The following is a 17398-nucleotide window of genomic DNA, read 5'->3' on the forward strand; positions in this document are numbered from 1 at the left end:
TTAGATGCAATGGTTTTGGTCCTCATATGGAAGGTACTTTTCCTTGATGATGTCACTCACACACACACACACACACTCTTACATTAAACATTAGGCACCATTGTGCCAGTATCATCAGATAAAATGTACAATCTATTAGATAGCTAAAATGTTAAGATTCAATCAACACAGTTCTATATGTTGACTCTATTAAAATTGTCAAAAATGCCAGGAGTTAATCAATAATCAATAATATACCAGTGGGGAGCTTTTTTAACACATCATCACAAGATGCTAGTTTTTTCTTGAGCAAGTGTGATAGTTTTGGTGTTTTATTGTTTGTTGATATTGCTATTTTAACTGTACTTTTACATAAAAAGTTGTGAAGTGAATCATATTTATATTGCGCTTTATCCCCCAGAGACTCAAAGCACTTCACATCGTGAAACCCGTTATCTACATTTAAACCAGTGTGGGTGGCACTCACAGGAGCCAGTGTAAAGTGTCTTGCCCAAGGACACAACAGTAGAGACTCGGACCTGGAACCCTCTAGTTGCTCTACCAACTGAGCCACTGTTGTTTTCCCTTTAGCCAGGAGATTCATTTGATTTCTGTTGGAAAATCATGGCGTCTATTAACATTTTAGCTGCATTTCTCATTAATTTAAAACAATTGAGACGACGTTTGAGACTCTATTTTGTGCCTTTCAAGTTTAAAGTTGTGGGTCTAGGACAGGGGTCTGCAACCTGCGGCTCTTTAGCGCTGCCCTACTGGCTCCCTGGAGCTTTTTCAAAAATTTACGAAAATAGAAAAAGATGGGCGGAAAGATATATTTTTCTTTTAATAGGGTTTCTGTCGGAGGACAACATGACACAATCCTCCATAATTGTTTGAAATCCCACTGTTTATATTAACCATGATTCTTTGATGAGAGTTTTGTCCTCATTTTGGCGGTCCTTGAACTCACTGTAGTTTGTTTACATGTATAACTTTCTTCAACATGCCAGAGAAATACATATTTTATGCCACTCCTTCTTTGTCTCATTTTGTCCACCAAACGTTTTATACTGTGCGTGAATGCACACAGGTGAGCTCTGTTGATGTTATTGACTTGTTGACTGTATTGACTGCAAGCTAATCAATGCTAACATGCTGTTTAGGCTGGCTTTATGTACATATTGCATCATTATGTCCCACTTGTAGGTATATTTGAGCTCATTTAATTTCCTATGTCCTCTGTGTATTTAATTTTTGTCTGCATTTCTCATGACGTATTATCTATATGTAATATTGGCTGCATTTCTGATAGTTGTTTGTGTGCCATGTTGTTCCCGACCACAGCAAACGTTACCCAGCTTGCATAGATTCTAACAAATTCATTAGAAGAAGACAGTCCGCCATTTCCTTTAACTTGGACACAGACATCTATACCTTTGGCCATTCCAAGACAGTCATTTAGAGGAGTTATCTCACCCTCTGAGAAGGTTTACTAATGTTTTCCAATGTTGTAAAAATAAAAGTAGGCTAATATAGCTAATATAGACACTTAAATCATGTGTTGTCTTCATTATAACTCTTGTATAAGACTTTTAAAGTAATTTTGATAGTAGGCTTATATGACTAAAACAGACACGTACATCATGTGTTGACTTCATTATATCACTTATAGAAGGCTTTTTCATTTTTTGCGGCTCCAAACCGATTTCTCTATTTTTTTTTGGGACCAAAATGGCTCTTTCAACATTTTGGGTTGCCGACCCCTGGTCTAGGATTATCCCTAGATATTTAAATCCAGTAACCTCTTTCTTTTCTTTCTTTCTTTAGTTTATTTCGAACATGAACACACTTACATCATAATACATCACACAATTTCATATCATTTCATTTTACATCATGCCCGAAAAGGAGTAGGAAGAAGCAAAGCTTATTTAATCCTACCCCTTTCCCACTTCAAGCGTTTACAAATATATAGAATCATTTACTGACCTTTTTATATAATAAAATAACATCTATGAATTAGTATACAACAGTTTTGTAATATGTAATTAATTAATTAATTCAGTCATTATTAACATACTGAGATGAAGAATATCTTATTTTCAATAAGGTTGAAAGTATTTCTCATAATTCTTCTTTTTTGTACTCTGTAAGCACTATTATTTTGAACAACCTCTTAAACTGGATCATATCAGTACAATTTTTAACTTCTTTACTTAATCCATTCCATAATTTAATTCCACATACTGATTACCAAATAGCATTATTTTAGTTTTACTGAGATTCAAAGATAGTCTGTTTTTGTCAAACCATCTTTTTAATTTGTTCATTTCTTCTGTTATTATTTGTATTATCTTCCTCTCTATTTCACCATTTCGCAAAGTCATAATGAATGCCCCATTTACACTTGGTTTTTGAACTGAAAATCACATACAGACAGTTGTTGCAAGTTAAGTGTAAGGTGATTATTTTTGCAGCCATTGATTTAGATCAGTGGTTCTTAACCTTGTTGGAGGTACTGAACCCCACCAGTTTCATATGCGCTTTCACCGAACCCTTCTATAGTGAAAAATAAATGTTTTTTTCTTAATTTAATCTTAATTTATAAATATTAATCATGAAATGATGTTATTATATCAAATAAATACTAATAAAGATATATTTTACAAACAGAACGTTACAGGAATGTACACATGATCCCATGTTTACATCTCATTGTGCAAAATGTGAATGTTTTAATGTGAACTAAATGCGATATCGGAAAGGGGTACAAATTATTTCCAAAGCAGGACCCCCACCCAGACATACAATACTAGTACAGAGCTCATGTGTTACTGTCATTGTAAGTGGGCTAAAACACTTATTTTAGAAAATAATCCCATGGAAATGACTGCTGCCATCCATTTTCTACCGCTTGTCCCTTTTGGTGTCATTAACTTGGTATTTAGTCAGGTTTGGGACAGGTGTGCTGCTGGTGTGGCCACAGTGTGCACATCTAAGTTAAAATACCAATGATTGTCACACACTAGGTGTGGTGAAATGTGTCCTCTGCATTTCACCCATCACCCTTGTTCACCCCCAGGGAGGGGAGGAGAGCAGTGGGCAGTGGTGCCACGTCCGGGAATAATTTTTGGTGATTCAACCCCCAAATCCAACTTTTGATGCTGAGTGCCAAGCAGGGAGGTAATGGGTCCCATTTTTATGGTCTTTGGTATGACTCGGCCGGGGTTTGAACTCACAACCTACCCATCTCAGGGCGGACACTCTAACCACTAGGCCACTGAGTTAGAGGGAACATTGTTTGGGGGTATCCATAATACGCCGATAGGGAGAAGTTTGTATTTACACGATGAGTCGGGTGTGTCTTGACCTCCGCCGAACCCCTGAGGCCGACTCACCGAACCCCTAGAGTTCAATCGAACCCAGGTTAAGAACCACTGATTTAGATCCTCAAGGATGTTAGGACTTCTGCAGCCTCGCTAGGTGACTTGGCTGGTGTATAATTAATCGCGTCATCTGCATAAAGTCGGCTTATGGTTGCTGGGCAACACAAGGGCAAGTCGATTCATAAAAAAGGCTAAATAAAAGTGGACCAAGTATTGACCCTTAATTGGGTTATTGCCATTGCATTGTTCCAAAAAAGATGACCCAAACCAGTCAACCGCCTGGTTCATGTAGACCAGTGTTTTTCAACCACTGTGCCGCGTCACACTAGTGTGCCGTTAGATATTGTCTGGTGTGCCGTGGGAAATTATGCAACTTCACCCAATTGGTCCAAAAAATATTTTTTGCAAATCAATAATTATAATTAGGGATGTCCGATAATGGCTTTTTGCCGATATCCGATATTCCGATATTGTCCAACTCTTAATGACCGATACTGATATATACAGTCGTGGAATTAACACATTATTATGCCTAATTTGGACAACCAGGTATGGTGAAGATAAGGTCCTTTTTTTAAAAATTGATCAAATAAAATAAGATAAATAAATTAAAAACATTTTCTTGAATAAAAAAGAAAGTAAAACAATATAAAAACAGTTACATAGAAACTAGTAATTAATGAAAATTAGTCAAATGAACTGTTAGAGGTTAGTACTATTAGTGGACCAGCAGTACGCACAATCATGTGTGCTTACGGACTGTATCCCTTGCAGATTGTATTGATATATATTGATATATAATGTAGGAACCAGAATAATAATAACAGAAAGAAACAACCCTTTTGTGTGAATGGGGGAGGGAGGTTTTTTGGGTTGGTGTACTAATTGTAAGTGTATCTTGTGTTTTTTATGTTGATTTAATAAAAAAAAACCAAAAAAAACGATATTGATCATTTCCGATATTACATTTTAAAGCATTTATCCTGCCGATATTATCGGACATCTCTAATTATAATCTGCAAATACTGTGCCGTTCCTTAGTGTCCGTGCTGTGTAGAACTCGACTGAAGAACTGTGATCCCAATATGCAGACCACAGCGTGCAGGTAAAAAGGTATGTAACGCATAAACCAAAAATGACCAAAAGGGTAAGGAAAAGGCAATGAAGCAGAGGGATGGCTATGTAAAACGACAGTAAAACTGAACTGGCTACAAAGTAAACAGAAACAGAATGCTGGACGACAGCAAAAACTTGCAGCGTGTGGAGCAGAGACGGCATCCACAAAGTACATCCATACATGACTTGGCAAGCAACAATGTCCACACAAAGAAGAGTAGCAACAACTTAAATAGCCTTGCGTGCTAACACAAAGCAGGTGCGGGGAATAGCGCTCAAAGGAAGACATGAAACTGCGACAGGAAAACACCAAAATAACAGCACAAGACAAGAACTAAAGCACTACACACAGGAAAACACCAACAAACTCAAAATAAGGCACGAGGAGGACCTGGTGGAGTTTCATTTTTTAACGTTTTCTGCTGGTGGTGTGCCTCTGTATTTTTAAATGAAAAAAATGTGCCTTGCCTCAAAAAAGGTTGAAAAACACTGATGTAGACAACTTAGGAGAAGGTTGTGGTTGACTGTGTCTATTGTCGAGAAACACAAAACATGCTCCATCAATCGATGGCTTTCAATGGGTTTTCTGTGAAAAATGAAATAGTTATTTATGTGGAGTACTTCAGTCTATAACCAAGAAGTTAGTTGTGTGCAAGATAATCAACCGTGCTGCTACCATCTTCTCCAGTACCTTTGATATAACAGGCACAATAGGGCAATCAAAACCAAGGTCATCAGGTCTTCCTACTCTGAATATTGATGTGATAATGGCTTTTTTCCAAAGGTTGGAGAATTTACTGGCCTGAATAGTTAAATTAATCAAATGGTTTTTTTTTATATGGGACTATATTTTGTTTCATGAAGCCAGTATCCAAGTTATGATTGTATTTGGCTCGAGAGTTAGAAAGTTTCCTCATAACTTCTGCTAGTTGTGCTTCACTGGCTTTCTTAATAAACACAGGAGCTGAAGATTTCATACAGACTACGTCTTTAATTATGGTACAGGTGTAAATTATTTTACTGGCTGTAGAAATGATGAATTACAGTACAGGCCAAAAATTTGCACACACCTTCTCATTCAATGCCTTTTTTTTAATGTTCATGACTATTTACATTGTAGATTGTCACTGAATGCATCAAAACTATGAATGAACACATGCAGAGTTATGTACTTAACAAAAAAAGGTGAACTAACTGAAAACACATTTTATATTCTACAAACCCCATTTCCATATGAGTTGGGAAATTGTGTTAGATGTAAATATAAACGGAATACAATGACTGGCAAATCCTTTTCAACCCATATTCAATTGAATGCACTACAAAGACAAGATATTTGATGTTCAAACTCATAAACTTTTTTTTTTTTTGCAAATATTAAATAACTTAGAATTTCATGGCTGCAACATGTGCCAAAGTAGTTGGGAAAGGGCATGTACACCACTGTGTTACATCACTTTTTCTTTTAACAACACTCAAACGATTGGGAACTGAGGAAACTAATTGTTGAAACTTTGAAAGTGGAATTATTTCCCATTCTTGTTTTATGTAGAGCTTCAGTCGTTCAACAGTCCGGGGTCTCCGCTGTCGTATTTTACGCTTCATAATGCGCCACAGATTTTCGATTGGAGACAGGTCTGGACTGCAGGGGGGCCAGGAAAGTACCCGGACTCTTTTTTTACGAAGCCACGCTGTTGTAACACATGCTGAATGTGGCTTGGCATTGTCTTGCTGAAATAAGCAGGGGCGTCCATGAAAAAGACGGCGCTTAGATGGCAGCATTTGTTGTTCCAAAACCTGTATGTACCTTTCAGCATTAATGGCGCCTTCACAGATGTGTATGTTACCCATGTCTTGGACACTAATGCACCCCCATACCATCACAGATGCTGGCTTTTACATTTTGCGTCGATAACAGTCTGGATGGCTCGTTTCCCCTTTGTTCCAGATGACAAGATGTCGAATATTTCCAAAAACAATTTGAAATGTGGACTCGTCAGACCACTTTGCATGAGTCCATCTTAGATGATCTTGGGACCAGAGAAGCCGGCGGCGTTTCTGGATGTTGTTGATAAATGGCTTTCACTTTGCATAGTAGAGCTTTAACTTGCACTTACAGATGTAGCGACTAACTGTATTTAGTGACAGTGGTTTTCTGAAGTGTTCCTGAGCCCATGTGGTGATATCCTTTAGAGATTGATGTCGATTTTTGATACAGTGCCGTCTGAGGGATCGAAGGTCACGGTCATTCAATGTTGGTTTCCGGCCATGCCGCTTACGTGGAGTGATTTCTCCAGATTCTCTGAACCTTTTGATGATATTATGGACCGTAGATGTTGAAATCCCTAAATTTCTTGCAATTGCACTTTGAGAAACGTTGTTCTTAAACTGTTTGACTATTTGCTCACGCAGTTGTGAACAAAGGGGTGTACCTCGCCCCATCCTTTCTTGTGAAAGACTGAGCATTTTTTGGGAAGCTGTTTTTATACCCAATCATGGCACCCACCTGTTCCCAATTAGCCTGCACACCTGTGGGATGTTCCAAATAAGTGTTTGATGAGCATTCCTCAACTTTATCAGTATTTATTGCCACCTTTCCCAACTTCTTTGTCACGTGTTGCTGGCATCAAATTCTAAAGTTAATGATTATTTGCAAAAAAAAGAAATGTTTATCAGTTTGAACATCAAATATGTTGTCTTTGTAGCATATTCAATTGAATATGGGTTATAAATGATTTGCAAATCATTGTATTCCGTTTATATTTACATCTAACACAATTTCCCAACTCATATGGAAACGGGGTTTGTAGATTTGAATGAAATTTGACCAGTTTCATACTGAACTTGATTTCAAAGGTGACAAATATTCATTATCAATATTGTCTTTCTTACCTGCAGGGGGAATATTCGAATCCATCGAGAGTGGCCCCTCGGGAGCGGAGGAACTAGCCTTTAAATTTGCCTTGAACACAATCAACAGGAACCGCACCTTGCTCCCCAACACCACGCTGACCTATGACATCCAGAGAATAAACATCTTTGACAGCTTTGAAGCTTCCAGGAAAGGTGAGCCACAAAAGCCTTTATGATTCATACTGTAGACCAGGCCCGGGCAATTGTTTTTTTGTGTCTGGGGGCCGATATATTGATCTATCTATGTATACATATATATATTAGGGTTGTACGGTTTACCGGTATTAGTATAGTAACGCGATACTAATCAATCAATCAATCAATCAATCAATCTTTATTTATATAGCCCTAAATCACAAGTGTCTCAAAGGGCTGCACAAGTCACAACGACATCCTCGGTACAAAGCCCACATACGGGCAAGGAAAAACTCACCCCAGTGGGACGTCGATGTGAATGACTATGAGAAACCTTGGAGAGGACCGCATATGTGGGTAACCCCCCCCCCTCTAGGGGAGACCGAAAGCAATGGATGTCGAGTGGGTCTGACATAATATTGTGAGAGTCCAGTCCATAGTGGATCCAACATAATAGTAAGAGTCCAGTCCATAGTGGGGCCAGCAGGACACCATCCCGAGCGGAGACGGGTCAGCAGCGCAGAGATGTTCCCAGCCGATGCACAGGCGAGCGGTCCACCCCGGGTCCCGACTCTGGACAGCCAGCACTTCATCCATGGCCACCGGACCTGTGCCCCCCCCCCCCCTCAAGGAAAAGGGGAGCAGAGGAGAAAAGAAAAGAAACGGCAGATCAACTGGTCTAACAGGGGGGCTATTTAAAGGCTAGAGTATACAAATGAGTTTTAAGATGGGACTTAAATGCTTCTACTGAGGTAGCATCTCTAATTGTTACCGGGAGGGCATTCCATAGTACTGGAGCCCGAATAGAAAACGCTCTATAGCCCGCAGACTTTTTTTGGGCTCTGGGAATCACTAATAAGCAGGAGTTCTTTGAACGCAGATTTCTTGCCGGGACATATGGTACAATGCAATCGACAAGATAGGACAGAGCTAGACCGTGTAGTATTTTATACGTAAGTAGTAAAACCTTAAAGTCACATCTTAAGTGCACAGGAAGCCAGTGCAGGTGAGCCAGTATAGGCCTAATATGATCAAACTTTCTTGTTCTTGTCAAAAGTCTAGCAGCCGCATTTTGTACCAACTGTAATTTTTTAATGCTAGACATAGGGAGACCCGAAAATAATACGTTACAGTAGTCGAGACGAGACGTAACGAACGCATGAATAATGATCTCAGCGTCGCTAGTGGATAAAATAGAACGAATTTTAGCGATATTACGGAGATGAAAGAAGGCCGTTTTAGTAACACTCTTAATGTGTGATTCAAACGAGAGAGTTGGGTCGAAGATAATACCCAGATTCTTTACTGATTCGCCTTGTGTAATTGTTTGGTTGTCAAATGTTAAGGTGGTATTATTAAATAAATGTCGGTGTTTAGCAGGACCGATAATCAGCATTTCCGTTTTCTTGGCGTTGAGTTGCAAGAAGTTAGCGGACATCCATTGTTTAATTTCATTAAGACACGCCTCCAGCTGACTACAATCCGGCGTGTTGGTCAGCTTTAGGGGCATGTAGAGTTGGGTGTCATCAGCATAACAATGAAAGCTAACACCGTATTTGCGTATGATGTCACCTAGCGGCAGCATGTAAATACTAAAGAGTGCAGGGCCAAGAACCGAACCCTGAGGAACTCCGCCCGTTACCTTAACATAGTCCGAGGTCACATTATTATGGGAGACGCATTGCATCCTGTCAGTAAGATAAGAGTTAAACCACGACAAAGCTAAGTCTGACATACCAATACGTGTTTTGATATGCTCTAATAAAATATTATGATCGACGGTATCGAAAGCAGCGCTAAGATCAAGAAGCAGCAACATAGATGACGCATCAGAATCCATCGTTAGCAGTAGATCATTAGTCATTTTTGCGAGGGCTGTCTCCGTAGAGTGATTTGCCCTGAAACCGGATTGAAAAGGTTCACAGAGATTGTTAGACACTAAGTGTTCATTTAGCTGCTGTGCGACAATTTTTTCGAGGATTTTCGAAATAAAGGGAAGGTGGGACACCAGTCGGTAGTTTACCATGAGGTCAGGATCAAGGTTAGGTCTTTTGAGCAGAGGATGAATAACCGCTTTCTTGAATGCTAGGGGAACAGTGCCAGAGGAAAGTGATAAGTTTAAAATATTTAGCACTGATGGACCTAATAATACAAAAAGCTCCTTGATAAGTTTCCCAGGAAGTGGGTCAAGTAAACATGTTGTTTGTTTTATCCCACTTACACGCTGTAATAGTTCCTCTAATGTTATTTCATCAAAAAGAGAGAGACTATTTTGTATTGCAGTATCCGTCGTAGATACAGTTGTATCTGTGTTCATAGAACCCAGTTGTAGCTGGGATGCGTTGTCTTTAATCTACTTTCTAATGAGTTCAATTTTCTTATTAAATAAATTCATAAAGTCATCTGCCGAGTGGGTGGAGCTATTGGGAGGAGTCCCTTGTTGGGTTAGCGATGCTACTGTACTAAACAAAAATTTAGGGTCGTTTTTGTTGAGGCGGATGAGATTTGAGTAATATTTAGCTTTAGCTAAGGTAAACATGCGTTTATACGATATTAAACTATCACTCCATGCTTGATGGAAAACCTCAAGCTTGGTCGCGCGCCATTTGCGTTCCAACTTTCTACATGATAATTTATGAGCTCTGGTTTCCTCTGTAAACCATGGGGTGCGCCTTTTAGGGGCCCTTTTTTGTTTTAGCGGTGCTATACTATCAATGGTTTTGCGCAGGGCATTGTCAAAGTTGTTAGTGAGGTTATCAATAGAGCCGACATAATTTGGGAATGGTGCCATTACCGAAGGCAGTAGGTCAGCAAGAGTCATCGTTGTGGCGGCATTAATGTTGCGGCTGCTATAGCAGTTATTATTATTATTAGTTTGTTGACAATGAGTCAGAACTTCGAATTTTATAAGGTAATGATCGGACATTACTTTAGTATACGGGAGTACCATAACTTTGGAGGTGGTGACACCCCTGACCAGCACTAGATCTATCGTATTGCCGTTGCGATGCGTAGGTTCATTTATTATTTGTGTAAGACCACAGCTATCAATTATAGTCTGGAGCGCCACGCACTGAGGGTCCGATGGGTTATTCATATGGATATTAAAGTCCCCCATTATGATTATATTGTCTGCGTGCGTCACTAGATCAGCAACGAACTCTGAGAATTCATTAATAAAGTCCGAGTAGGGCCCTGGGGGGCGGTAGATAACAGCCATATCGAGAGGCAGCGGTGTGACAGACCTCATAGTAAGCACCTCAAACGATTTGTATTTATTATTTAGGTTAGGGGTAAGGTTAAAGTTTTCATTGTATATTAGTGCGACCCCCCCACCCCTTTTAAGGGGACGGGCAATATGTGCATTCGTATAGTTAGGAGGAGATGCCTCATTTAGCGCAAAAAATTTGTCTGGTTTGAGCCAGGTTTCGCTAAGACCAATGACGTTAAGATTGTTGTCTCTAATGACCTCATTAACTAATAACGTTTTGGGAGACAATGATCTTATGTTTAAAAAGCCCATATTATAAGTATTGGGCTGTTTTGACGAGTTTTTGTTTAAATTATCCGTAGTAGAAATATTAATAATGTTGCGTTTATTATACGTAGTGCACTTTAAATAGTTTTGACCATATCTAGGAATTGATACGACGGGAATTTTCAGATTGTTTACTTGATGCTGCGATCGACTGAACGCATCATGATTTGCCACCTCAGTAGAATGCATATCTACCCCGGACACATTCACAACAGAAAACACATTATGTGAGTTGTGTGTTATTCTAAGAAAATTGCTATGCGTACAGGAATTATCCAGCCTGGTGCTGGCTAGTTCTAGCTTAACTGACTCCTCACCCGGACTAGCAGGCTCTGTAATTGCCTGTGACCGGGCTTGCTCTAGTGTAGTTAGTCAAATGTGACTTAAACAGTAGTCTATATTCTTAGACAGGATGATGGCGCCTTCCTGGTTAGGGTGAAGGCCGTCCCTCATCAGCAAGCCTGGTTTGCCCCAGAAAGAGGGCCAATTATCAATAAACGTTAGTCCCTGTTGTCTACAGAAGCTAGCCAGCCACTTGTTAAGCGAGACTAATCTGCTATATCTCTCATCATTGCCTCTCGCAGGCAGGGGGCCAGAGACAATTACTCGATGCCTGGACATCTTTCTAGCGAGATCACAAGTCCTGGCTATGTTTCTCTTTGTAATCTCTGACTGTCTCATTCTAGTGTCATTGGAGCCAACGTGTACAACTATATTCGCATAACTAGTGGTGCGATTAGCCTGTCGTACGTGTTTACTAGGCCTGTTGCGAGTTAGCTCCCTAAGATTAGCCTCAATGTCAGGTGCTCGGGCCCCCGGGATGCACTTAATTGTGGCTGGTTTGCTAAGCTTTATGTTTCGGGTGATGGAGTCCCCTATGACTAAGGTGTGGTGCCCGGTAGACTGGGGTGTAGGACTAGCTAAAAAGCTAAATCTATTATGCGTCTCAACCGGTACACCGTAGCTTGTAGGCCGCTTAGGACTACTACAGGCTGGGCTAGTTAGCTCGCTACAGCTAACGCTAGCAGATGTGTCCGCAACATCTAAAGTTACGAGATTACTCTGCTCTAACTGGCGGACACGGCCCTCTAGCAGAGCCAGCCTCTCCGTGAGTAAGGTGCAAGACGCGCAGGAAGCCATACTCACGGTGTTTTCTGTCACCGAGTGAAGTTCCTGCTGTCTTCCGAGAAGTCCTGGTCACGGTGTGCAGGAGTAGACTCCTTCTGACCGGCGCCCGGCGACGCCTTTCTCCGCGCTAGCTTCGTTAGCTTAGCAGCTAGCTGCTAGCTAGCTGCGGGAGGGGTGGAGAGACAGAGATCGGGTGATTTGCAAGTTAAATAGTACTACTAAATATGTTGAGAAAGTAATAAAGAAAGCTGCAGAACAATTTTAAAAGCACACAATTAGAACGATACTTAGCTTTTTCGAAACAGCGAGCAGTCAGCGAGCAGTCACGCACGGTAATGAATCATGTTCGGTACTATACCGCCTCTGAAAAATAATTTTTTGGCATCACATCTTCTTTCGTTTTTAAAAAATGTATATTATGTTTATAAACTCAGGAAATATGTCCCTGGACAGTTGAGGACTTTGAATATGACCAATGTATGATCCTGTAACTACTTGGTATCTGATTGATACCCAAATTTGTAGTATCATCCAAAAACTAATGTAAAGTATCCAATCAACAGAAGAATATGTGATTATTACATCTTAACAGAAATGTAGATAGAACATGTTAAAAGATAAAGTAAGCAGATATTAACAGTAAATGAAGAAGTAGATTAATAATTCATTTTCTACCACTTGTCCTTAATAATTTTGACAAAATAATAGAATGATAAATGACACAATATGTTACTGCATACGTCAGCAGCTAAATTAGGAGCCTTTGTTTGCTTACTTACTAATAAAAGACAAGTTGTCTTGTATGTTCACTATTTTATTTTTGTTTAAGGACAAACTTGCAATAAGAAACGTATGTTTAATGTACCATAAGATTTTTTGTTAAAATAAAGCCAATAATGCAATTTTTTGTGGTCCCCTTTATTTAGAAAAGTACCGAAAAGTATCAAAATAGACTCCCGAAATTCAGCGCCTCTCCCGAAAACCTCCCGGGACAAAATTTCTCCCGAAAATCTCCCGAAATTCAGGCGGAGCTGGAGGCCACGCCCCCTCCAGCTCCATGCGGACCCGAGTCCGCTTTCCCACAATATAAACAACGTGCCTGCCCAATCACGTTATAAGTGTAGAATGATCGAGGGCGAGTTCTTGGTTTCTTATGTGGGTTTATTGTTAGGCAGTTTCATTAACGTCCTCCCAGCACGGTAACAACACACAACAACAGCAGTCACGTTTTCGTCTACCGTAAAGCAGTTTGTCTGCCGTAAACAGCAATGTTATGACACTCTTAAACAGGACAATACTGCCATCTAGTGCATTTGATGAAAGCACTTTTGTGCGTGCCACACAGCAATGCATCATCAGAGAGGGTGTTCAGCATGGTTAGAAAAATAGTGACAGAGAATAGAACAAGGATGGACAATTCAACCCTTAACTCAAAAATGAGTAGATGAGTGTTATGTGTGTGTATATGTGTAAATAAATGAACACTGAAATTCAACTATTTCTTTTATTTATATATATATATATATATATATATATATATATATATATATATATATATATATATATATATATATATATATATATATATATATATAAAATAAAATAAATATATATTTATAGCTAGAATTCACTGAAAGTCAAGTATTTCTTATATATATATATATATAAATATATATATATATATATCCATCAATCCATCCATCCATTTTCTACCGCTTATGGCACTGGCTCTGTTGAGGCAGCGGGAGGTGTAGATGTCCGTCAGAGAGGGGAGAGGGCGGCCGATGATCTTCTGAGCCGTCTTGACCACTCTTTGCAGCCTCTCCCTGTCTGCTGCAGTGCAGCTGCCGTACATTTATTTACACATATACACACACATAACACTCATCTACTCATTGTTGAGTTAAGGGTTGAATTGTCCATCCTTGTTCTATTCTCTGTCACTATTTTTCTAACCATGCTGAACACCCTCTCTGATGATGCTTTCTGCTTCGTCTCCTTGTTGTGTGCGCAGTTGTGCACTGCACTCTCTAAAAGCCCTAGATGTTATTGTCACATATGCATGTACAATAGATGGCAGTATTGTCCTGTTTAAGAGTGTCACAACATTGCTGTTTACGGCAGACGAACTGCTTTACGGTAGACGAAAACGTGACTGCTGCTGTTGTGTGTTGTTGCCGCGCTGGGAGGACGTTAATGAAACTGCCTAACAATAAACCCACATAAGAAACCAAGAACTCGCCCTCGATCATTCTACAGTTATAATGTGATTGGGCAGGCACGCTGTTTATATTGTGGGAAAGCGGACGTGAAAACAGGCTGTCGACACGTCACTCAGGTCCGCATGGAGCTGGAGGGGGTGTGGCTTCCAGCTCCGCCTGAATTTCGGGAGATTTTCGGGAGAAAATTTGTCCCGGGAGGTTTTCGGGAGAGGCGCTGAATTTCAGGAGTCTCCCGGAAAATCCGGGAGGGTTGGGAAGTATGAGATGACGGCAACAGACATCAGGGGCTGTAATGTTCAATGATTTATTATATATATAGTTAAAATATATAATAATACTAAACAATACTAATAAACTACAGAATGGTGTGTGACAAAATCCAAGAGCGTATGTGTGTGACTATGTGTGTAGATTAGCTGTTGAGTGTTACCGTAAATGTTGAATGAGGAAGCAGACAAAACTAAAGAGGTCAACGCAGAAGGGATCCGAGATTTGCGTGAGGTCCGTGGGGCAGAGAGAGGCGTCAGAGTCCAGAAGGAGATCCAGGGAGAAGTAGGGTAGGAGGGCAAAGGAGGGTGGGTACACCATTGAGAAACTACGTTCCCGAAAGGATCCTTGGGTCCACTGGTCCTTATGCTGCTTGTCTGATTAGACCCAGGTGCGCTGATAGCAGATTGTCTCTGGTTACGGCGACGCGTGGGCGCTGTCTGTGCGGCAAGCGCGGGGGCGTGTCCTGTGAAGCTCACAGCAGAGCCTCTCGGTGCTCCCGCAGATGAGGGAGAAACAGACTCTGGTGTATATTGTAGTGTCCCGAAAGAGTTAGTGCTGCTAAGGGGTTCTGGGTATTTGTTCTGTTGTGTTTATGTTGTGTTACCGTGCGGATGTTCTCCCGAAATTTGTTTGTCATTCTTGTTTGGTGTGGGTTCACAGTTTGGCGCATATTTGTAACAGTGTTAAAGTTGTTTATACGGCCACCCTCAGCGTGAATGGATGGCTGTTAAACAAGTATGCCTTGTGTGTGAAAAACCGTAGATATTATGTGACCGGGCCGGCACGCACAGGCAGTGCCTTTAAGGTTTTTTGACGCTCTTTACTTCTCCCTATGTCCGTGTACACAGCGGCGTTTTAAAAAGTCATAAATTGTCATGTCTGTGTGATCATGTTTTGTTTTAGTCATGTTCGGTTTTGTTTTTGGACTTTTTGTGCACTTTTGTTTGTTTTGTCACCATAGCAACCATTAGTTTTCACCTGTCATGTCACGCACCTGTTTCACGTTTTGAGTCACGCACCTGTTTTCACTAATCATGTCTGTAGTATTTAAGTTCATTGTTTTCAGTTTGTCTTCCTGGCGACATCCGCATTCATACCCCTGTCACACTCTGTTTACCTCTGCACACTTCATGCCATGTCCAAGTAAGTTTTTTCTATTCATGCCACAGTTAGCGACTTTTGTTCATGTCCTTAGTTTTTTGCCCACGTGCAAGTATTTGTTTCATTAGTCAAGTTTGTACTTCCGCCTTGTACGCGCCTTTAGTTTGTTCTTTTTGTTATAGTAAAAATAAATATGTCCTCACCTTCATGCCACGTATGGTCCAAATCATTTGCACCTCGGGAGAACAAACCACGCCATAGTTCAAGTCATGACATAAATGTTACTTTTTGAAACCGATACCGATAATTTTGAAACCGATACCGATAATTTCCAATATTACATTTTAAAGCATTTATCTCTACTGCACATCATAATGGCAGCTACAGTTTCCATCTTAAAGATCTAAAAAAAATATTTGAGAATGTCCGGCGGGCCAGATTGAAAAGCTTAACGGGGCCGTTAGCCTTAATTTGCCCAGGTCTGCTGTATACTGTACATATACGGAGGGGTCCAAAATGTGTCTTGGGGGCTTTCTGAGGCTCTCAGTAAGTAACATTACAACAAGAAAATTCACAGATTTCCATTCTTCTTTCAATCCTCCCACCAGCATGCGACCAGCTGTCCCTGGGAGTGGCGGCCATCTTCGGGCCGTCCCACAGCTCGTCGGCCAACGCCGTCCAGTCCATTTGCAACGCTCTGGGGGTGCCCCACGTCCAGACCAAGTGGAAACACCAAGTGTCGGACAACAGGGACTCGTACTACGTCAGCCTGTACCCGGACTTTTCCTCTCTCAGCCGAGCCATCCTGGACCTGGTGCACTTCTTCAAGTGGCGGACCGTCACTGTGGTGTATGACGACAGCACAGGTACAGGTAACTGCTCACTGCTCATCTCCTTTTTTTTTATGTCAGGGGGTCTGCGTTATCCATTGATGCTTGGAAGCGCTAACAAGAGGCAAAAAGAGCAACGTGGACGCTCAGAGTCCGGCGAGTTCTTTGCCACCTGTCAGGTTAATTCAAAAATCAATAGCTTACTCTTCCGCCTCGGTCCTGCAGGTGCAGCACGTGTCAGTCTTCCTGGAGAGAAGGCGGCGGCGGGCATAACCCAAAAAGCAGAAAGAGAGAGAAACACATTACGCACAATGAGCCAGTGTCTCTTCAGATTAATGCAACGCGGCGTCGCTCTGTGTGCGCCGTGACAGCCGCCATTAATAACGCGCAGACACTTGATCTCCGAGGGGGGGGGGCGGCGGCGAGCTACGAGCCATTTTGTCTCCCCCGTACGCTTTATGAAGGCCCTCATAATGTGAGTTTTAAGAGCCCAGTTGTATTTTAGCCGCGTGATATTTTTACGAGCGCAAAGGTAATTGCTCCGGCGAAGTTAACGGCGTTCAAATAGTACACAATTTACGAGCTTTTCGGCGGGATGGCAGCTTAATGCAAGGGAAATAGACTAAGTTCTGCGGTGGTTGACAAGTAACACTATGAATGTATTCAATGTTTTCTGCTCAAAATGCATCAATCCTTTCATTCTATTTAGCATATATATATATATATATATATATATATCCATCCATCCATCCATCCATCCATCCATCCATTTTCCACCGCTTG

General features: G+C 40.9%; 1 protein-coding gene across 2 annotated transcripts in view; it reads left to right on the forward strand.

Annotated features, from left to right (window-relative positions):
- LOC133623876 (glutamate receptor ionotropic, kainate 2-like) overlaps positions 1-17398 on the forward strand; it is a 333817-nt gene that overhangs the window by 96873 nt on the left and 219546 nt on the right. Inside the window, exons 2-3 of one of the 2 annotated variants that reach the window (XM_061987340.2) lie at positions 7377-7544; positions 16394-16657. In XM_061987340.2, coding sequence (XP_061843324.2) covers positions 7377-7544; positions 16394-16657 — 432 coding nt within the window. The remainder of the gene's footprint in view (positions 1-7376; positions 7545-16393; positions 16658-17398) is intronic. The other variant, XM_072916258.1, reaches the window with a different exon arrangement.

This window comes from Nerophis lumbriciformis, linkage group LG26 (genome assembly GCF_033978685.3).
Source record: "Nerophis lumbriciformis linkage group LG26, RoL_Nlum_v2.1, whole genome shotgun sequence".
In the NCBI taxonomy this organism is placed as follows: domain Eukaryota; kingdom Metazoa; phylum Chordata; class Actinopteri; order Syngnathiformes; family Syngnathidae; genus Nerophis; species Nerophis lumbriciformis.